The sequence below is a fragment of the Lagenorhynchus albirostris genome, chromosome 13, assembly GCF_949774975.1.
Source record: "Lagenorhynchus albirostris chromosome 13, mLagAlb1.1, whole genome shotgun sequence".
Classification (NCBI taxonomy): domain Eukaryota; kingdom Metazoa; phylum Chordata; class Mammalia; order Artiodactyla; family Delphinidae; genus Lagenorhynchus; species Lagenorhynchus albirostris.
Window position 1 is genome coordinate 11,344,916 of NC_083107.1, and position 23,059 is coordinate 11,367,974.

Sequence of the window (23,059 nt, forward strand, 5' to 3'; positions counted from 1 at the left end):
TGAAAACCCTGGGGTCATTTTGATTGTGCAGTTTCAATACACCCACACAAAGGAAGCAGAGTCACAAGATCTATTACAGATCCCAGATGCGGGTGTGGGGTGAGGAGGTGGGAGAGCCAGGGCAAGGGTGGTCCTTCATCCCACGTCAGAGCAGGCGGTAGAGAGGGGATAGAAAACGCCTGTACTTAACTTTTCAGGGGCTCAACTCTAAATGGTTATTTTAAAAGGTGCCCCTGGAAAAGCAAAGCAGGAACTTGCAGCAGGACTCCTAAGCTCAGATCCTCATCAAAATGCCCAGACTCTGAATTGTCATACTGGGTTGTAAGCAGGGTTGTCATACTGTACAGTGCCTCAGCAGGGACTTCCCTGGCGGTCCAGTGGTTAAGAATCCGCCTTCCAACGCAGGGGACGCAGGTTCGATCCCTGGTTGGGGAACTAAGATCCCACATGCCGAGGGGAAAGTGAGCCTGCGCGCCACAGCTAGAGAGCCCGCGCACTGCAACTACTGAGGCCGCGCACTCTGGACCGTGCACGCCACAACTAGAGAGAAGCCTGCACGCCACAACAAAGAGCCCATGCGCCACAACAAAAGATCCCACGTGCCGCAACTAAGACCTGACACAGCCAAATAAGTAAATAGATAAATAAATAAATATTTTTTAATAAAATAAAAGAAAATGCCTCAGCAGCAACTCAAAGTCTCTGCCTTCTCATCACAACATTAAAGGAACTCACAGAGGTATTTTACGACACTGAAAGCGCAAAGGATAAAACATTGGAAGCTGATCCAGACTTGGAAAGGAGTATGACATTTGTCAGGGCATGGAAAATACATTCTCTCTATATCCTAAGCTATGTGGCTAGAAGCTGGCAAGCAGTGTTCAAACTACTCTTGATACTTTTTTTAACAAAGAAATAAAGCATTTTGATTCTCAATATTTCCAGTGTTTTAAATTAGAGCGTACCAGTTAAATACTAGTTTTACTATTTTTTCAATTGCTTATACATTCATAACTGACATGAAGAGAGTTCCCCAATACTGTAAATCAGCTACCCCGAATCCCAAAGAGATGTTTTGAATTGAGTCTATTGGTGTTTTACCAGGTTGGGTCAACTTTGCCCCCTCGTCAACCCCAGCACCTGGCAACAAAGATCCTGTGCTCATCATCCTTGGCTGTTTTTGTGGATTTGTTTTGATCGGGTTGACTTTATATATATCTCTGGCCATCAGGAAAAGATTCCAGGAGACAAAGTTTGGGTAAGTTTCTCAGTTTACAATGTTTCGCTCAGTGGTATCGATGAAGTTGCTCTGCCGAGCGTTAATGCCTCTTCTGCTGGCCCAGCTCCAGTACCCAGCTGGGTCCCTGTATTATGCACACCCCGGGGGGGGGGGGGAGGCAGCTTCCTTACTTAGGCCAGTGCCACAAAGGCAGGCAATAGTGAAAGCTTTGTACTTCTTCCAAAGTCTCTTCTTGCTTTCCTCCTTTCTTGTTTGCCTTTAAGGGGAAACTTAATATTTTTTAGGACATTAAATGTTGTGAAAATATTTTGATTCTGGTTTTAAAATACATTAAAGTCAAAGTGCTAGAATGACATCCCATCCACAATAGCACGAGAACTATAAGGTTCCTAAGAAGAAACCAAATATATGTACAAGAGCTTTGTGGAAAAACTTATTAAACTTTACTGACATTGCAGAAGACAACGCAAATAAATGGAAAGATGTGTACCATGTTCATAGATGGGAAGGCTCAGTTTTGTCAAGAGATCATTTTTCCCCAAGTTAACCATAAATTCAATATAATCACCATCTAAATTGCTGCAGGATTGTTGATAAAAGCTGATTTGAAAATTTACCTGAGGGACTTCCCTGGCAGTCCGGTGGTTGAGACTTTGCCTTCCAATGCAGGGGGTGTGGGTTTAATGCAGGGGGTGCAGGTTCGATCCCTGGTCAGGGAGCTAGGATCCCATATGCCTCATGGCCAAAACGCCAGAACATAAAACAGAAGCAATGTTGTAACAAATTCAATAAAGACTTTAAAAAAGGTCCACCTCAAAAAAAATCTTTAAAAAAAAAAAAGAAAGAAAGAAAGAAAGAAAATTTACCTTGAAGAGTAAATGAGCAGAGACAGCCAAGACAGTTTTGAAAAACACAAAAGTTTGGGTGGAGAGGGCTAATCCTACTAGGTATAAAAACATGTTAAATGATTAGAACAGCGAGGTATTGGTGAGAACTCAGTGTATGGACATCACAGGGTGCCCATATGTGTGTGGGAATAGAATACACAATGAAGATTGCATTTCAGATCTGTGGAGAAAGGAAGGAATGTTCAAAAAACAGAACCTGTTCTAGGGGTTGGATGTAGAGAGATGAACAAGACAAGCATGGGGCTGCCCACATGTAGCTTATAGTCTAGCAGTTAAGAAATGCAGAAGAAAATGCTCCGTGTGAAAACATTCTTATCAGCTAGTCCTCCATTAACTCATGGTTCCACAGAACCCAGAAGCTTACCACCAAAATAGATCTTAGATACTATCTGATTCAGCCCTAGCTGTAATAATTTGGAGAAGTTTAATGTTGAATGTTTTCAAACTTACCAAAAAGTGGGGCTGCAAAGTACAGCAGATATATTAATAAGATTCCAGTACTGTTTCAAATATTTAGAAATAAAATTATCTCCAAGAACCATTAAGCTGAGCAGAAGCGGAAAACAAGTGAGAAGTTGATCACAGGTTATTTTATACATTATTTTATACTGAAGTCAGTTTCCCTGGGTCTTCACTGCAACACCCTCTTCATTTGTTCATTTTGTACAAGCACCTTTCATTTGTTCATTTTTTAATGAAAATACCTTTATTTTCCACTTATAAAAGTAACATTCTTCTAGTTTTTTTTAAAAATCAATTTATATAGAATAGTTGAAAGTAGAAAGTGAAACCCACCTGTAACTCCAGGGTTTATACCTGGTCTCAGTTGCTATTTTGGCATAAATCCTTCCAAATTCTTTACTTTGTATACAAATGTATTATTTTTTAAATGTGTTCTCTCTTTTAAAATAATCTATATATGCAAGATAACGTGAGGTTAAGTCTATAATTTAGACTCATGAATTCATAGTACTTTCCACCAATTAGTCTAAAACAGTGACTAAATGGATTTTTTAAAATAGGTTTTATTTTTCAGAAAAAAGTTTTAAATTTACAGAAAAATTGAGAAGGTAGTACAGAGACTTTCCATATACATCACATCCAGGGTCCCCTGTTATTAACATTTTATGTTAGGACAGTATATTTGCTACAATCAGTCAAACAATATCAATACATTGTCATTAACAAAGTCCATACTTTATTCAGATTTCCTTTGTTTTTGCCTAATATCCCTTTTCTTTCCCAGAGGCCTGTCCAGGACACCACATTACATTTTGTCATCATGTCTCCTTAGGCTCCTCTTGGCCATGGCAGTTTCCCAGCCTTTCCTTGTTTTTGTTGAACTTGATAGTTTCCGGGAGTACTGCTCAGGTGTTTTGTAGGATGCCCTCTCTTGGAATTTGTGTGATGTTCTGCTCATGATTAGACTGGGGTTACAGGTTATCGAGTGGAAGACTACAGAGGTAGAGTGCTATCTTCATCCCATTACATGGAGGATACACACTGTCAACATGATTTATCACGGTTGATGTTAATCCTGATCACCTGGCTGAGGTGGTGTCGGCCTGATTTCTCTACCATAGTTATTTTTTCTCCCTTTTTATACTGGACTCTTAGGAAGCAAGTCCGTATATGGAGCTCACACTTACAGGGTAAGGAGTTAACGCTACCCCCATCTCTTAAAGACAGAGTATCTATATAAAATATTTGGAATTCTTCTGCGCAGGAGACTTCTCTCTTTCCCCCATTTTATTTATTTATACACATATACACACACATGCGTGTGTGTGTATTATCAGTCTGGACTCATGAATATTCATCTTATACTTTGGGTTATAATCCAATACGACTATCGTGTTGCTCAAACTGTTGCAGCTTTGGCCGTTGGGAGCTTATCAGTTGTTCTCAGCTCTTGATGGTTCCTAGACAGGGTTGTTTGATATTGCCAGGTAAGCCTGAAATGGATCTAAGGAAAGAAGCCTATTTCTCCCAGTGAGAAAGGTCTTTGTACTAGAAGAGCCCTTTTAACAGGCAGAAGCTTAGTAGCATCTTGTGGAACCAGCCCCAACCTGGGTAGCCTTCTGCTGCTTGTGTGAGATGTCTGTTCTCATTCACCCAGGAGCGCCTTCACAGAGGAGGATTCAGAATTGGTTGTCAGTTACATAGCAAAGAAGTCCTTCTGTCGGCGAGCCATTGAACTCACCTGTAAGTTGACTCTCATTTCTCTGTTTTGGCAAAAGTTAAAATGGTTGAGAGCAAAGAAAACTACAAATTGATAGATTTCTAACAAAAGCCAAAGGAGTCGAAGAATGTCTTATCTTTAATATGCAAAATGTCTCTGGAAACCAACAAGTAGAGAGTCAGACATGGCCCTGGGCTTCCCTACTGGCCAGTTTCCTGGAAATCTGGAGCTGGACCCACGGTGAAGTGACCGGGGTTAAGGACTCCCGATGCCATGAAACATGGAGGGAAGAAGGAACTCTCAGGGTGAGAGGAGAAGATGTGGGCAGAGGGATTTAAAGGAAACAGCAAAGCAACTGTCATAATCTTGAGCTCATTTCCTGTTTTTTCCTGACAACCAAGTCAGGGAACAATTTGCTAGCATACTTTGTGACAGTTATGGTTTGAGCTTTGCTGAATCAGAGCGGGAACTCTTTTAGTTTCAAAGAATGGGAATAGACAGATAGCTGTGTTCTTGAATAATTTCAGCAACAGTGTTGGAAGTGTGTGAATATTATCAAATTCAAGCTTCAGGATGTTTGCCAAAAAACAAAACAAACAACAACAAATAAATATAAGGGTGATGGAAGGCAGGTTACTATGAAACAAAAACTCATTTGATGTAGGATGTTATTACTTCTCTAATCTAGAAGTTTTGCCTTTTAGATGTCTATTCTTGCATTTTAAAAAATCTGTCATTTAGACCAATTTCTTTCCTTGATGGAAGCACTATTTGGGTAAAATTTTTTCACTAAAAGCTAATGTGTCCTTTGTAATGATCACGTTTTTTTTTTATTTCTAAGTCTTGCTCGTTCCCCAACTATGGCACGAACTGAATCATTTGCCCAATGGCTATTGACTTGGTCTCCCTCTCCTGGTTAACAGCCTTTATTGATAACACTGATTGTCTGTGCTGCATATCTACACCTCATAGAAAATCTTAACCTTCAGTCCCCCACCAAGTATTCAATTTAGCACTTTCTATGTCATTATAATGAGGTTCTATATACCATATGTAAAACCAACTGTACCTTGTTCTCCACATGTTTCCTGTGGGTTCTGTGCCACCTTCCCTGGCATGGGAGGGCAGGGGAGGTGTCCTGATGACTTTTTTTGTATCCCACACTTAGGGGTATACTAGTAAATGCTCCACTAGAAAGAATATTGACTGGGGACCGCCCTGGTGGTCCAGTGGTTAAGACTCCGAGCTCTCAATGCAGGGGGCCCGGGTTTGATCCCCGGTCAGGGAACTAGATCCCGCGTGACGCAACGAAGATCCCTCAGGCGGCAACTAAGATCCCGCGTACTGCAACTAAGACCCAGCGCGGCCACATAAATTTATAAATAAATACTTAAAAATTAAAAAAAAAAGAAAAGAAAGAATATGGACTTAGCTTCCTCACTCCTTTAGAGTCAAGGGCAAAGGTCCCCTGCGTGCATCGGAGTGCCAGCATGCTGCTACCGCCCAACGGGAAGAGAAATACGGTTCTGATTGTTATAATCCTGCAGGATTAATTTTGCCCTGAAACATTCATTTGACTCAGTTTAATCATTAAGTACGATTAAGTGTGATATTTTACTACTGGCATTTTGCGGGGAGAGCTACGGATATAAAATGAGAAAAATGTTTAACTTTTTTATAGGACTTTATATACAATTTTAATTATATTCAGATGAAAGGAAGCGTACTGACAGGTCATGTATGTTCTGTGACTCCTTTTACAGTACATAGCTTGGGAGTCAGTGAGGAACTGCAAAATAAACTAGAGGATGTCGTGATTGACAGGAACCTTCTAATTCTTGGAAAAATTCTGGGTGAAGGTAAGCAGTTTCATTCTTTTAAAATATGAGTAAGAAGGTAAACAGTTCACAGTCATTTGCAAAAATATATATTTATTAAATAAAATACCATTTTTGTGACTTGAAGTTATAATACAAATAGTTCTGTCTTATAACTTTTAAAATGACAAAGGAAATAGTGATTTTTGAAACTCACATTTGGCCTATGAAAAAGGCCTCTGCAGAGCCTAACAAACACGGTAGGCTCTCGAAAAATATTCATTTCCTCTCTTCATTAAAATGCAATGCAATTCATGGGTCGGCTTCCTATATACTTTCAATTTATTCCTCTAGTTCTTAAGTTTACTATTCTTGTCACCTTCCTAATTAAATAGGAACAGAGGTGAAAATACTTATTTGTCAAAATGGTCTTAGCATAAATGATAATGGTATTAAGAGTTTGTACTTGATGCATGTCAGTAACAATTTCCATGTTGTCTTGTAAGTTTCTTGAATCAGTTATGATGCTTAATAAAGTGATGAGCTGAGCTAAGTCTGAGCCAACCAAGCTTGTGACAAGCAGGAGGCTAGGCCATGGCCTGTGCCCTGGGTTTACCAGTGTGGGTGACCTGGCCAGCTGCTGTGTTGGGGTCACAATGGAGCCCCGTGAAAACAGCAGCTACAGTGCTATTGCATTTCTGTGGGCAAGAGAGATTTTGCACAAGGTCAATATAGATGTTGTTTTACTTCACAGGAGAGTTTGGGTCTGTCGTGGAAGGAAATCTTAATCAGCAGGATGGGACCTCTCAGAAGGTGGCCGTGAAAACCATGAAGTGTGAGTTAACCCTGATGAAACCCATTCTTCTAGGGGTGGGCAGCTGCTTCAGTATCCGGTGCTTCATCAGGCCAGTGATGAATGATGGAGTTCATGTGTCATGGTCTCGGTCACCAATGGGTCAGAAGGCCATCCAGAGCACTGTTAAGGTCACAGATGGAAAGTTACTGTAATGAGCTCTTCATACCTGCATTTTTTATATATATATATTTTTTTTTTTTTTTTTCCCAAACTGAACATGAGGAAACACTAATTCAGGGCTTGTCTGTTTGGGGGAGGGGTCTGAAGCTCTGATGGTGCTTTTTTTTTTTTTTAATTTATTTACGTATTTATTTATGGCTGTGTTGGGTCTTTGTTTCTGTGCGAGGGCTTTCTCTAGTTGTGGCAAGCGGGGGCCACTCTTCATCGCGGTACATGGGCCTCTCACTATTGCGGCCTCTCTTGTTGTGGAGCACAGGCTCCAGACGCGCAGGCTTAGTAACTGTGGCTCACGGGCCCAGTTGCTCCGTGGCATGTGGGATCTTCCCAGACCAGGGCTCGAACCCATGTCCCCTGCATCGGCAGGCAGACTCTCAACCACTGCGCCACCAGGGAAGCCCTCTTTTTTTTTTTAATGTTTGGTTTTATTTATTTATGTATTTGTTTATGTATTTATTTATTATTGAAGTATAGTTGGTTTACAATGTTTCAGATGTACAGCAAAGTGATTCAGAATATTATATACTCTTTACACTTGTCAGGGAGGGGGAAATTTCCCCCTCCACCCCTTTTAAGTTCTTGTGGCTGGCCTAATAACATTGACACAAGACAGATTAACAGGAGAAAAAGAAATAAGTTTTAATTCATGTGCAGGAAATGTCATAGAAATGGGACCTATGAAGTGGCCGAAGAGGCAGCTTTTATATGTTTTAGACAAAGAAATAGTAAATTTGTGAGGAATTGACAGGACAAAGAAACGTGGGTTTTAGGTGCTCAATAAATGAAGAATCAAAGCAAAGCTCAAAGTTTGGGCTTGGGGTAGTCAATTTAAAGAACTAACAAGGGAGAAGGTGTGGAGAAAAGGGAACCCTCTTGCACTGTTGGTGGGAATGTAAATTGATACAGCCACTATGGAGAACAGTATGGAGGTTCCTTAAAAAACTGAAAATAGGGGCTTCCCTGGTGGCGCAGTGGTTGAGAGTCCGCCTGTCGATGCAGGGGACACGGGTTCGGGCCTTGGTCTGGGAAGATCCCACATGCCGCGGAGCGGCTGGGCCCGTGAGCCATAGCCGCTGAGCCTGTGCATCCGGAGCCTGTGCTCCACAACGGGAGAGGCCCATGTACGCCAAAAAAAAAAAAAAAACTGAAAATAGAACTACCATACGACCCAGCAATCCCACTACTGGGCATATACCCTGAGAAAACCATAATTCAAAAAGAGTCATGTACCACAGTGTTCATTGCAGCTCTGTTTACAATAGCCAGGACATGGAAACAGCCTAAGTGTCCATCGACAGATGAATGGATAAAGAAGATGTGGCACATATATACAATGGGATATTACTCAGCCATAAAAAGAAACGAAACTGAGTTATTTGTAGTGAGGTGGATGGACCTAGAGTCTGTCATATAGAGTGAAGTAAGTCAGAAAGAGAAAAATACCGTATGCTAACACATATATATGGAATCTAAGAAAAAAAAATGGTCCTGAAGAACCTAGGGGCAGGACAGGAATAAAGACGCAGACGTAGAGAGTGGACTTGAGGACACGGGGAGGGGGAAGGGTAAGCTGGGATGAAGTGAGAGAGTGGCATGGACATATAGACACTACCAAATGTGAAATAGATAGGTAGTGGGAAGCAGCTGCATAGCACAGGGAGCTCAGCTCAGGGCTTTGTGACCACCTAGAGGGGTGGGAAAGGGAGGGTGGGAGGGAGGCTCAAGAGGGAGGAGATGTGGGGATATATGTATATGTGTAGCTAACTCACTTTGTTATAAAGCAGAAACTAACACACCATTGTAAAGCCATTATACTCCAATAAAGATGTTAGAAAAGAAAGAAAGAAAGAACTAACAAGGTTTGTTTATACAGGCTTCTTCAGCCAGAATTCCCTCTCTCTGGCAATAAGGGTGTCCTTCATCCTTCACATGAGAGAGTTATTTCCTGCTTTCAGGAAGACAGAAAGGAGTGTTAGAGTGTCAGAGTGTCCCCCTTGCACTGGCCATTTCCTAAGTAACTGTAATTCAAAGTAATCAATATGCCATCGTGACATATTTTGGGGTGGCCCACCCTGAGCCCCAGCACACTCAAGGCAGTAACATTTGTTATTTTTACTCTCTCCCTCCCCCTCTGTCATCACTTAGTAGAGATAATGATTCCAAAGTAAAGCATGAATTTCCAAGGCAGGACTGAGCTGGTAGCAGCATCTGACCCCAGGGGTTGGTCTGACTTGGCTTGGTGGGTTCACTTCCTCACTTGAGGGTGGTTGTATGGCCTGCAGGAGGCTGTGCACTGCCTGGAAGGTAAGATTCCCAGAGAGAGGAGAAATATTCTTTGGTTAAAGGCATATCAAGAGCTATAATCATAAACTGCAGTCTCCAGGGGAGCTGGGAAGAGTGCTTACATCTGGGTCAGGAGGGGCCTGAGAAGTCATCACACAGAATCTGTTTTCATCCCACAAGTAGTAAAGTGCTATTAAGAGTCTTAAGCAAATGAGGACAAGAGCATATTATTACATTCTAGAAAGTTCACTTTGGTTGCAGCATGGAGGAGAATGAATTACAGTGTTGACAAAAATAGTGGCAAGATGCCAGTTAGAGCCCTTTCAGAGTCTGTGCCCATGTCCATCTAGACAAGGAAACGAAGGCTCAGAAAGGTGGTGACTTGTCCAAATCAAATAGCTAGAAAGAAGGAGGGTCGGGCCAGAGTTTTCCTCACCATAGATTGACCAGACTGCAATGGCGGAACATGATAACGGGTCCCCCCATGCCCTTCTCCAAGAAGCATCTCCAGGGCCTGGAGACACATGATCGTCTAAGTTCGGTTCTTCAGGTGGCCAGCTGGGCACCCATGAAATTGACCATGATCGTATACCATTCACCTGAATTGTCCTCACCATTCATACAGAGGAAAATTATTTGGTGCTGTGTTTGTTAATGCTCTTAATATTGCTTCCTCATTTACCCCTTGGATATAGTCAATATTATTTTTGATCAAGGGGTAAAGTAAAATTGGTTTCTTCCTAAAATTTAAATCCACTGTTTACTGGGCATTAAAGCATCAGTTAGATTATAAGCATGTACTGAGACTTCTTAACCAGAATTGGAGGCTGAAGTTTTAATTTAAATATAAAAAGTAACCCTAATAACCAATAAGTCAGACGGAAGCTTTCTATATACATAATAATGGCCAATACTTATGTAATTCTTACTGTGTACCAGAGGGCACTGCAGTTATTCCCACATTTCGTCAGTACAGCAGGAGCAGGAAATCAATACAACTAGGAGGTAGGTGTGGGTCATCTCCTCCATAGACTGAGAAAACCCGAAGTTAGAGTACTTACTGGAGCTGAACCCGTGTGGAACCGAGTCTGGGTATCAAGCCACAGTCAGCATCCTTCCTGCCTCTCTCATTTTTCTGTTAACCCCCCAGTGTGTCCCTAGGAAGGCTCCTTCCATCAGTTATCCCAATTGACCGAGTAGAAAGTTTAGGGGCCCTAGTAAAAGGAGCTGGGCCTGGAACCTGTTTCCTCTCTGGCCTTGGCTCTGCAATCCTTTAACTTAGTTAGAGTAACTTGTATGTGAATTGCATCCATGCTAATTATCAAAGATTAAAAGCCCAGTCTCTGGCCTCTGAATCCCAGGCTCATCTACGTTTGCCTGGAGGGGTTAGACCCTGGGGGAGGGGGTTGCCCACTTCACCTGGTTGTTTGGGGCAAAGTTGGCAGACATCTTGCAGGTCTATAGAATTTTTTTGCTTAAATTTGCTTTGATAGGAAGGTTAATATATCTTAAGCCCATAGGAGGTACAGACGCTGTACTCCATGCTCTTACATGTAATTTCAATCAACACTTCCCCCCTGTTAAAGCAGATTCCCTAAGGCATGCTTGGCTCTGTGTTTGATTTTAACTGGTGAAATACACATAACATAAGATATACCATCCTAACCATTTTTAAGTGTACAGTTCAGGGACATTCAGTACATTCACACTGTTGTGCAACCATCACCACCATGCATCTCCAGGACTTTTTCGCCTTGCAAAACCGTAACTCCGTACCCATTAAACAACAACCCTCCATCCCCCGTGCCCCCTCCTTCTGGCAGCCACCGTTCTACTTTCTGTCTCTGTGAATTTGACTTCTCTAAATACCTCATAAAAGCGGAATCATACAGGATTTGTCCTCATGTGACTGACTTATTTCACTTACCATAATATAGAATTTTAAATGTTTCTCTTAAATTGGCTTAATTGCAAAAACTTGGTATGAAAGTGTATCTAGTTCACAAAGCGTGATTGGGCAACCAGACTTGCAAGAAACGTGGTGAGAGAGAGAAGCATGTGTTCTTTCTTTTTTGAAGGCAAAAATCATTGCCACAGATCAGTTGGATTTGATTTTAGTTTTTTTAAACTAATATGCTTTCATTTTAGAGCAGTTTTAGGTTTATAGAAAAATTGGGCAGGGACTTCCCTGGCAGTCCAGTAATTAAGACTCGGGGCTTCCAGTGCAGGGGGCATGGGTTTGACCCCTGGCCAAGGAACTAAGATCCCGTATGCCTTGCAGCTCAGCTGAAAAAAAAAAAAAAAAAAATTGGGCAGAAAGTAGAGGGTTCCCATATGCCCCCTCCCCTCACACGGTCTCCCCTGTTAACATCTTGCATGGGTATGGTACATTTTTAATAATTGATGAACCCGTAGTGATACATTATTAACTGAAACTCATAGGTTACATTAGGGTTCCCCTTGTGTTGTATGTTCTGTGGGTTTTGACAAATACATAATGCCCTGTGTCCACCATTCCAGGGTCATACAGAAGTTTCAGCTTCCTAAAACCCCCATATGCCGTCTATTCATCCCTCCCCCCACCAGTCTCTGACAACCACTCATCTGTTTACTGTTGCTATCATTTTGCCTTTGCCTGATGTTACTTTTAAAGAACAAAATTGCTATTGCCCCCTCCCCTTCTCTGAGTAAATAACTCGTGCCTAACATTTTCTGTCTTTTCTTTTAGTGGACAACTTTTCGCAGCGAGAGATTGAGGAGTTTCTCAGTGAGGCTGCGTGCATGAAAGACTTCAACCACCCAAATGTCATCCGACTCCTAGGTACTCAGAGAAACATAGGACTGGGTGGCCAGAGGGGCTCAGCTGATCCACTCTGGGCCACAGGAAACATCTCTGGGGCAGATAAATTTTACACCTTGTGTAACTCCGAAGCTGTTTATAACATCGGGTTTTTCGGGACTTCCCCGGCGGTCCAGTGGTTAGGACTGGGTGCTTCCACTGCAGGGGGCCCGAGTTCAATCCCTGGTCAGGGAACTAAGATCCTGCAAGCCGCACAGTGTGGCAAAAAATAAAATAAAAATAAGGGCGTTTTCACCCAAAAGACTTCTTATGGTTATATTTTCTGAGGCTGGTCGTAAAAATAGGCCTGCATTTTCCTGGACATCAGTGGGCTCAGGACTGTTCAGTGTCCACAGAGTTCTAGGTGATTGTGGATTAAAACAGCCCCCGGTCACCCCAGTTACAACACATGAAAGCTGGTTATGCTGTAATTTGTATTGATTGAGTTTACCCGTGAACCAAAAGCTAGTGGAGTAAAGCTGTAAAAGTAGACAAATTCCATGGCTCATCTTTGAGAAACAATTTATTGACATATTTCAAGTACTGATTTCTCGGGATCTGCACTGACAATTTCATGGCACTCGATTCAAGTGATTTGAGTCAGTGATTTAATGGGCAGAATTTGGTTTTGTGGCACTGTTTGCTAAAAAACACAAAATGGAGAGCCCGTATCAAGTGGTTGCTGTGTGATACTATTCCAGGAGGGAAGAGCGACTTAAAAATAATTGAATATTCTGCTGACTTTTTTTTTTTTTTGCTGTCCTGTGACTTGATAAATGCTGAATTCTTTGGGGAACTCTCAAAGGTTTATTATGATGGACACTGCAGAGAGATGGGAAAACTAATGTTTGGAGACGATGTTATGTCAAAGAAACTACTGTTGCTCATTTGTAACTATTGACTTCGGCGGACTCTGAGAACAGTGGCGCTTTGTAATTGTGCCACCATGTGCAAGAGCATTGTAAGCTTGATCTCAGGTGACAGACAGGCTCTGATTCTAGCATCCATGACAAATGATGTTTTTTTCCCCCCATGTATGTGTTAACATTTAGAGATGTGAATTTCACCTATTGGCCCTCAGAATTCTTCCCATAGTTTTAAGCATTCGGTTGCAGGGGACTTCTTCATACGCTTAAGTATTGAACCATCACATGAAACTAGTTTGCCCTTGAATTCTGCTGCAGTCACTACCCCTCACTTAGACTCAGTATAACAGAAACGCCATGGGTTTATAGATGGCTGTACTTGGTATCGATTAATTTTTGAGAGCTTTCATGCAAAGATTGGCAGTAGTCTGAAAGAAAAAGAAATACCAAGAAGTGGCCCCAGTGTGTGTTCCATATTCTAGAATACAGCGTGAGTTGTGAGGGTTTGGTTTTGTTTTGTTTTTTTAACCGCGAACTTGAGAGCACATGTTTTCAATTTGGCCAGCGCTCCTGCAGTGCTTTTTCTGGTCACTGGTAACAAGGGCTCTTTGTAACTTACTCTCTGTTTTTAATTCCAGGTGTGTGTATAGAAATTAGCCCTCAAGGCATCCCCAGGCCCATGGTAATTTTACCCTTCATGAAATACGGGGATCTGCACACCTATTTACTCTATTCCCGATTGGAGACGGGACCAAAGGTAATTAATCACCCGGTTGCGTGGCCTCTGAACAGTGCTTGGGGCTCCCGTGACAGGGCCTGGACAACACCAGCATCTAACCTAGAAAATGAAGGAGGGAAGGAGGGGACATTGGCCTCTGTTCCGTGCTCGCTGTGCACCCTGGGGGTTGAAATGTGGTCCTCATAACCGGCCTGCCCATAGATTTCATTATTCCTGTTTTATGTGAGGGAGAAGCAGGCTGGGAGTGGAGCAGAGGGCGCCCCTCGTGCTGTCAGGGTGGTCTCTTTCCTTGAAAGTCTCCTCTTTTTAGATTGTTCACTCTGAAATTCCTGAATGCCGGAGCCATCTCAGTTTTCAGGGAGAAGTTGCATTGAGTTGTTTTTCAGAGACCCTGAGGGGGTCCATGTTTCTCTTTATCCCGACCCGCTCTGTCCTCAGAATCAGAAAGTGTGTTGGGAATTGGTGGGCCAGCCTGCCTGCCTTCCAAGGTGCCCCTGAGAGGAACACTGACCCCACAGGGCAAACCCTGCCCTGAAGCCCCACAGAGCAGAGACACCAAATGGAAACGAGCTCTTAGACTGAAACACCTCGCCCACCGGTCACAGGTGGTGGAAAGAGTCGTGATGAGATAGTAGTAATAAGATGGTGCCTGGGGAGCTTCATGGGGAAGGTCCTCATCCCAAGAGACAGGTGAACCTGTAGGAACGGCCATTTATTTATAATACGGTGAGGCAGTTGAAAAAAAACATAAAACTTGAGACCCAATTTAGGGGGCACATTTTCTAGAGCCTTCTTCCCTGTGTCTGGCTGCCCCTGTTGGTAGTTTATGCCTGTGTGTTACGAACAGGCCAGGAGATTTTTGCTTTCCTTTTTCTTGTACTTGTTCTGTTCTTTCCAGGGACGGCGTAAGGGACCTAAACGGGAAAGTGAGCCCCTTCCTTTTTTTAGCTACCCCCATGGTCCTGTGCTCACACCTGTTTTGTTCACGGCTTCTTTAAGTCTTTCACCAGCACAAATACTAACCAGAGACAGGAAATTGTAGCCACATCACAGAGCAATTACAAAGTCACTGGGGCTCCTCCAAAGAGGTGAAGGGCCTAATCCAAAGTAGGGGACTCAGCATGGCTGAGTGCTTTCCTTCTCTTCCCCGTCCCCCAAGAAACAGACAGCAACATGATAAGAAGCCTGGAGAAGAAGAAAATATTACCCATAACTCCCAACACTGGCATCCTTGGACGTTCACGTCGCAACCGTTGATTCCACATCTGTGTGTTTCACAGGCAGGGGCTCAGTATGTACACATCTGTCTGTAGGCCAACAACAGGGGCTAACGTCTCTCAAATGTTTGCCAGAGGCCAGCCTGTGTTTCGCGTATATCAGTGGCACCGCCACCATAATGAGTAGTTACGAATAGAATCTCAGGTGAGGAAACCGAGGTATGAAGCAGCAGTGGTGGAGGCAGAACTGGCTGCAGACCCCATGCCTTTAGTTCTTCTCTGCCCCATCCCGTGGGTGCCCCTGCCCGACAGGGCCGCCTCCAGACAGATGTCTGTGAATGGCTGCAAGGCATCCCCTTGAATGGATTTCACTTCATGTTGATGAGTGATTTTGCCTACATTTAATTTCCTGGTATATTGTATGATTTTTCTAATAATTTGAAGGGGGGGATTTCATATTTCACAGAGTGATTTCTGTAGTAAAAACAATAAAAATACACAGGTTTGTTTGATGACCAGCAATCATGCATCTTGTGAAGCTTAACTCTCCTCCCTTTTCTGGACCCCTGTGCAAGTGTAGTGAGCCTCAGATTGGATGTCTTTCTCGAATCTTTGTAGAAGAGAAATAGGCCATTTATATCCTTTATAAAAATACTTTAAGGGCTTCCCTGGTGGCACAGTGGTTGAGAATCTGCCTGCCGATGCAGGGGACACGGGTTCGAGCCCTGGTCCGGGAAGATCCCACATGCCGCGGAGCAGCTGGGCCCGTGAGCCACAACTACTGACCCTGCGCGTCTGGAGCCTGTGCTCCGCAACAAGAGAGGCCGTGACAGTGAGAGGCCTGAGCACCGCGATGAAGAGTGGCCCCCGCTTGCCACAAGTAGAGAAAGCCCTCGCACAGAAACCAAGACCCAACACAGCCAAAGTAAATAAATAAATAAATTTAAATCATATGGGCTTCTAAGAAGACCTCTGCTTTAAAAAAAAAATTTTTTTTTAATTATCATACAGAAAAAAATGACTTTTTTCCCTTTTTGGTTTATAGTTATATAAATTATAATGCATGTATAGATTCATATACTACCGTTACAATCAGGATACAGAACAGTTCCATCACCAAAAACTCCTCCTCCTGCTACTACCCCTTTATAGTTACACCTTGCCCACTTGGCTAACCCCTGGCAACCACTGATCTGTTCTCCATCACTACAGTTTGTCTTTTAGAGAATGCCGTATAAATGGAATTATATAGTTTGTAATTCTTTGAGACTGGCCTCCTTCACTCAGTATTACGCCTTTGGAAGCCATCCAAGTTGCATGTGTCAGTAGTTCATTGCTCTTTTTATTGCTGTGAAGGCTTCTATTGTATGGCTGTATCACAGTTTGCTTTTTCCATTTGCCTATTGAAGGACCTATGATGGTTTTGAGTTGCTATAAAAATTCACATACAGGTTTTTGAGTGAACATAACTTTTCATTTCTCTAGGCTAAATACCCATGAATGGGATGCTAGGTCACATGGAAAATGTGTGTTTATCTTTATAGTAAACTGCTAAACTACTTTCCAGAATGGCTGAACCATTTTACATTTCCACCAGGAAGGTATGAGAAATTCAGTTGCTCTGCATTCTTGTTAGCACTTGGTATTATCTGTAGTTTTTTGTTTTGTTTTGTTTTTAGCTGCTCTGATAGGTGTATAGTGATAGCTTATCATGAAATTTATTTGCATTTCCCTAATGATTAATGATGTTGAGCATCTTGTGTTTATTTACCATCTTTATATCCTCTTTGGTGAGTGTCTGTTAAAGTCTTTTGTTTATTTTTTAATTGGGTTGTTGGTTTTCTTGTTGAGTTTTGAGAGTTCTTTAGCTACAGTTCCTCTGTTGGATATGTGATTTGCAAAGACTTTTCTTCCAGTTTGTAGCTTGGCTTTGTATTCTCTTAACATGAGCAAAAAAAGTTTAATTTTGATGAAGTATATAGTTCATCAGTTTTTTCTTTTAATGGATCATACCTTCACTGTCATTTCTAAGAACTCGTTGCCTAACTCCAGATAAAAAAGATTTTCTTCTGTGTTTTCTTCTAAAAATTCGTGGGTTTACATGTTACGTTTAAGTCTGTGACCCATTTTGAATTAATTTTTGTATAAGGTGTGAAATTTAGTTTGTTGCTTTTTTTGCATATAGATGACCAGCATCATTTGTGAAAAGACTATCCTTAATCCACTAATTGCTTTTGCACCTTTGTGAAAAATCAGTTGTACACGTGTGGGTCTATTTCTGAGTTCTCTGTTCTGTTCCGTTTAGCTATGCACCATCCTTCGCCCCTATCACACCATTGAGATTACTGTAGCTTTATTGTCTTAAAATCAGGTAATGTGATTCCTCCAAATTTATCCTACTTTTTCAGAGTTGTTTTTGCTATTCTAGTTTTGTTGCCCTTCTGTATAAATTATAGAATCAGTTTGTGTCTGCCAAAAGTACTGCTGTCGTCTTATGTTCTTTTGAACAGAATAACAAGGAAACAAGTACACAGCATTTTACTGACTAATGAATAGTTTCGATTTGCAAAAATATAAAGTATATCTCCAATGATGGAAACTCCCAGGTTTTATAAAAATTTTAAAGGAATGTTTTTAAAAGGAATGTATTTTCATATTTTGACACTTTGTAGCCACATGTAAAGCTGAAAGTCACAAAATGCATCGTAGACAAACTAGAAAATCAAGCTTTTATTCAAATCTCTACTGCCTTATCAGTCAGTTCCTTGGCAATAAATACCTCTGGTCTTGCTAGAGTGGCCCAAGACTAGGTCTCAGTCATATAAGTGTGCTTCTTCAGCAGGACCTGGGTGCCATTCTGTCCTCTGTGTGAATAGCATGCCTGCTCTTCCAATCCATGAACACTGGATACCTTTCCATTTATTTAGAAACTAATTTAATTCTTTGCTTTTGTAGTTCTCAGAGTATAAGTTTTGCACTTCTTCTGTTAAATTTATTCCTAAGTATTTTGTTGTGGATTCTTTTGCAGATGTTGTTTTCTTAATTTCATTTTCAGACAGTTCATTGTTAGTGTGTAGAAATGCAGTTGAGTTTTGGATGTCAATCTAGTATCCTGCAACCTTATTGACCTCATTTATTAGTTTTACCACACAATGATCTTTTAAATGACCTTTGGTCACAGCCTGCAAGATTAACATAGTTCTGCTTGGAAAAAACTAACACAAATGAATAGCACCGGATATTCATTATACTTTCATGAATGTCAGCAGATTGGATATTTCTTAGCACCCAAGTCCTTTCCTGGAAATTAGCATCCAGAAAATCAAATGCCCCACATATATAGAGCAGAGGCGTAAGGCTTTCATGCCTGACTTACTTACCTTTTTTTTAACAACTCCATTATGTAAGGGTAAAGGATAAAGCATTTTTGTTATATATACAGTCTGTGACTGACACGTGTCTTAGTTGAGAAATATAAATCATTAACAATTCAGTGTCAGGACTTCTGTGGTGGTCCAGTGGTTAAGACTCCATGCTCCCAAATCAGGGGGCAAATCAGGGGTTCGATCCTTGGTCAGGGAACTAGATCCCGCATGCCTCAGCTAAGAGCCTGCATGCCACAGCTAAGACCCAGCACAGCCCAATTAAAAAAAAAAAAAAAAATTCAGTGTTTTCACGAGTACCACTTTAGAGGACTCATGTGCCATATAGAATAAACCATAAATCCAATGCTTTGGGGAAGAATATATCACGGGTGGACCCATTTATGATTTCTAGGAACTTTGTGAACCCTTTTCTTCAGGGCTCTGACTGCACTAAAACATTGAATTACTACACAGAAGTCTTCATTAGTCATCATCCTCGTAATCAGTCCCAACACGGCAGGTTTTCTAACACACAGTCTGGTTTGATTTTTACAACGTAGAAAAAAAACATTAGGCTGTTAAAACTTACAGGAAGGCCCTAGAGAAACAAAAATGAAAATTCCCGAATACTTACTTGTGGTACTTTGGTCCCATGATAAGGGGTAAAGACCATCCTACTTTCTGTCCAGAAGAAAAAAAGCCTCTTTTGAAACATTTCAAAATAAAATGATACCAGATGTGGGTGCATAATTGGGAACAGCTCCTTCTCCATGGGCTTTTTGCTGTCAAAGCATTAGATCCTCCCCCACTGAGGCCAGACCCCCCTTCTTTTCCCCTCTTTGTCCCACTGCCACTCAGAAGGACACAAGGATCGCATTTGAGCTCATAACTTGTGAAAAGAATGTTATTAACTGGCCACATACACAAAATAAATTGTTGGCGGTATCTTTGGAATTGCATTAAAGTTATCAATTAATTTTTTTAATACCTTTAAAGACGAGGAGAAGAAAACGTGATACTTACCAAGAAGTTTTAGGGTTTGTTGGGTTTTGTTTGTTTTTCATTCATTTTTAAAACCTTATTTGTGACATTAGTGATATGGAAATTTACTTGTTTCATGGCCACGCTTCTCAGTCATAAAGCCATCATTTCACCCCCTCAAATGGAAGTAACTTGGTTTCCTTTTAAAAAATAATCCTGGACTTTCCTGGTGGCGCAGTGCTTAGGAATCTGCCTGCCCATGCAGGGGACACATGTTCGGGCCCTGGTCTGGGAAGATCCCACATGCCGCAGAGCAGCTAAGCCTGTGCTTCCACAACTACTGAGCCTGCGCTCTAGAGCCCACGAACCACAACTACTGAAGCCTGCGTGCCACAACTACTGAAGCCTGCATGCCACAACTACTGAAGCCTGCGTGCCTAGAGCCTGTGCTCCACAACAAGAGAAGCCACTGCAATAAGAAGCCCACGCACCGTAACAAAGAGTAGCCCCTGCTCGCTGCAACTAGGGAAAGCCCGCACGCGGCAACCAAGACCCAACGCAGCCATAAATAAATAAATAAATAAATTTATAAAAAATAATAATAGTCTCTCAGGAATTCCCTGGCAGTCCAGTGGTTAGGACTCTGCGCTTTCACTGCCAGGGCCCGGGTTCATTCCCTAGTCAGGGAACTAAGATCCTGCAAGCCACATGCTGTGGCCAGAAAAATAATAATAATAATAATAATCTGTCTCCTTGTGTCTTCCACCCCCTAGCATATTCCTCTGCAGACACTATTGAAGTTCATGGTGGACATTGCCCAGGGAATGGAGTATCTGAGCAACAGGAACTTTCTTCATCGAGATTTAGCTGCTCGAAACTGCATGTAAGAGCCCTGGCCCATCCTGGAGTGGGTTGGACCTCATGGTGGTAGATATTTGTGGGCCTGTGGGGTGGCCTGTTGATGTTAAAGTATGGAGGAAGATTAGGCTTGGGAGGTGACAGTGGGGCAGGCTCCAGAGATGGGGTTTCTACCGCCCTGACACATGACTGGGTGTTTGCTTGAGGGTTTTCACTACCTCTGCCACTAAGAGTCTGGCTGGCCTCCAAAAAAAAACCTTTTTTTTTTTTTTTTAATTTTTATTGGAGTATAGTTGATTTACAATGTTGTGTTAGTTTCAGGTGTACAGCAAAGTGATCAGTTATACATATACATATATCCACTCCTTTCTAGATTCTTTTCCCATATAGACCATTACAGAGTACTGAGTAGAGTTCCCTGTGCCATATAGTAGGTCCTTATTAGTTATCTATTTTCTATATAGTCGTGTGTTTATGTGTGACTACTTCTTTATTTTCACACTCTCACTCAGCTAGGAGAACTAGGTGTGAACTCTGGGATCCTCCCCAACTGCCATCAGCTTATTTGGATCCAGAGTTACATATAAGTCAGCTGATCATGAAGACAGTAATGAAAATCATAATGGTTTTGTCCCTGAGTTTTCATGATACTGCCTTGTGAGGTAGTTTTGTCCTGACTACACCATAGCTTTCCTTTTGCAGCAGAGAGACAAGGGCTTAAGCAAGAACTTCGAACTTCACCTTCCCCATCTCTTCAGTCTGCTTCAACAGCCATTATCTGCTGTAAATCTTCAAAAACAATAACTATTTCTTGATTGGAAATTCACTATTGCAAGAAGAGAGTGTTCCTTAAATGTATTGCTGTTACTCGTTTTTCTTTGTTGGAGATGTGACAGTGGAGTCTGTCCCCTGCCTCCTCCTAACCAACCCTGCCCCGTGGCCCTCTGTCACTTTCACCTCATTTTTGAAAACCCAGAAGGGTCTTGGTTTTGGGTTTTTTTGTTTTGTTTTTTGGTTTTTTGGTTTTTTTGCGGAACGCAGGCCTCTCACTGCTGTGGCCTCTCCCGTTGCGGAGCACAGGCTCTGGACGCACAGCCTCAGCGGCCATGGCTCACGGGCCCAGCTGCTCCGCGGCATGTGGGATCTTCCCGGACCAGGGCACGAACCCGCGTCCCCTGCATCGGCAGGCGGACTCTCAACCACTGCGCCAGCAGGGAAGCCCTTGGTTTTGTTTTTCATTTAAATAATTTGTCTACCATGGAGGGAGAATCATGAAAACCTTTTCTTCCCCTTAACATTTCTGTCATGGTTTTCCCACGAGGTAGCGTGACCAGCTGGCCGGTTTGTCCAGCATTGAGGGATTTCCCAGGATGTGGGACTTTTAGTTTTAAATGTTAGCGTCAGGCAAACAGGGACAAGGTAGTCGCCCTACGTCCAGACCACTCATTCCTCCCCCTCCTCCTCTTCTTGTCTAAGATCAATTTTAACTGCTTGGGCTGTAAATGCAATTGCATTCCTTTAATTTTCCAGTTAATTCCTCAGGTACCACCTGGCACCGTCTTAGCAGGAAGTCCAGTGTCCCCTGTGCACAGCACGTGCTTCCCCACCTCCCCCAAGCTGTCAGGTGGCTTAATCTATGGAGCCAGTGCTGCTTCCAGACGTCAGGCAGGAAGGCTACTGGGCTCTAGATGAGTCCACGAGGGGGCCCTGGCTTGGAGCTGCTTATCTTTCTACTCCGTGCCCCTCTGTTCCTCCAGATGGTTCCATCCTCTGTGCCCAGGTGCCCTGGTTGGTCCAGATTCCCACACAGACCAGAAGGGTAGAAAGTTATAACTCATCTGGTTCCCCCTCACTTGCTCTGCCATTGGTCCCAAAGCAGGACCCTCCCAGGCTGTGGGATCTCTATCTTTTGGTTACTCGTCGGGAATGTTTTCAGCTGCATCAGGTGCAGACCTGTGATTTCAGGCTTTGCCTCTGAGGTCGCTGAGGACATGAACTCACTCTGTCTCTCTCTGTAGGTTGCGAGACGACATGACTGTCTGCGTCGCGGACTTCGGCCTCTCTAAGAAGATTTACAGTGGCGACTACTACCGTCAGGGCCGCATCGCTAAGATGCCTGTGAAATGGATCGCCATAGAGAGTCTCGCGGACCGAGTATACACCAGTAAAAGTGACGTGGTACGTACGTACAGAGTTTTGATTCGGGGCCCCGCATTGCAAAGATGAAGGCCTGCTGAAAGAGATGACTTAAGCGGGTGATGCAGGACATCTTACTCTTTGATCAACTGAGGACTGGGTCATGCTCACACTTCTCTTTATTTATCGCTAGATGCTTTAATTCAGGCAGAACATTAGATTCCGGTGAAGTAGCCGGACATTCAGAGAATGGCAAAGGCCCTTAATTTATTTCCACTTTCCTCTGCTACAGTATAGTGATTCATTGTCTGCAACTAAGATATTTCATATTCACATTAAATTAAATGAATTCATCCCATGGCTGTTTGGGACTAGGATGCTGTATAAAAGGTACTGTGTATGGATACCCTTAACCAGAGATCAGGAAAAGAAAACTCTTGCCGACAACAGTAGGAACAGAACATTAAACAGAGCACTGATGTGACACAAGGCTAGATCTGCCTTTGTCTCATTTCCCAAACAGCTTTAGTAAAAATGGGGAACTGTGACGTTCCGACCCCACGTTATTGCCGTTTTGGGAGAGCGGCGTATCTCA

At 42.5% G+C, this 23,059-nt stretch overlaps 1 protein-coding gene across 1 annotated transcript in view; it reads left to right on the plus strand.

Moving 5' to 3' along the window:
• The window catches only part of MERTK (MER proto-oncogene, tyrosine kinase), a 113,849-nt gene that overhangs the window by 82,818 nt on the left and 7,972 nt on the right, over positions 1–23,059 (plus strand). Inside the window, exons 10-17 of the mRNA XM_060168986.1 lie at positions 1,105–1,258; positions 4,268–4,353; positions 6,094–6,189; positions 6,902–6,982; positions 12,192–12,284; positions 13,807–13,925; positions 20,244–20,353; positions 22,347–22,506. Coding sequence (XP_060024969.1) covers positions 1,105–1,258; positions 4,268–4,353; positions 6,094–6,189; positions 6,902–6,982; positions 12,192–12,284; positions 13,807–13,925; positions 20,244–20,353; positions 22,347–22,506 — 899 coding nt within the window. The remainder of the gene's footprint in view (positions 1–1,104; positions 1,259–4,267; positions 4,354–6,093; positions 6,190–6,901; positions 6,983–12,191; positions 12,285–13,806; positions 13,926–20,243; positions 20,354–22,346; positions 22,507–23,059) is intronic.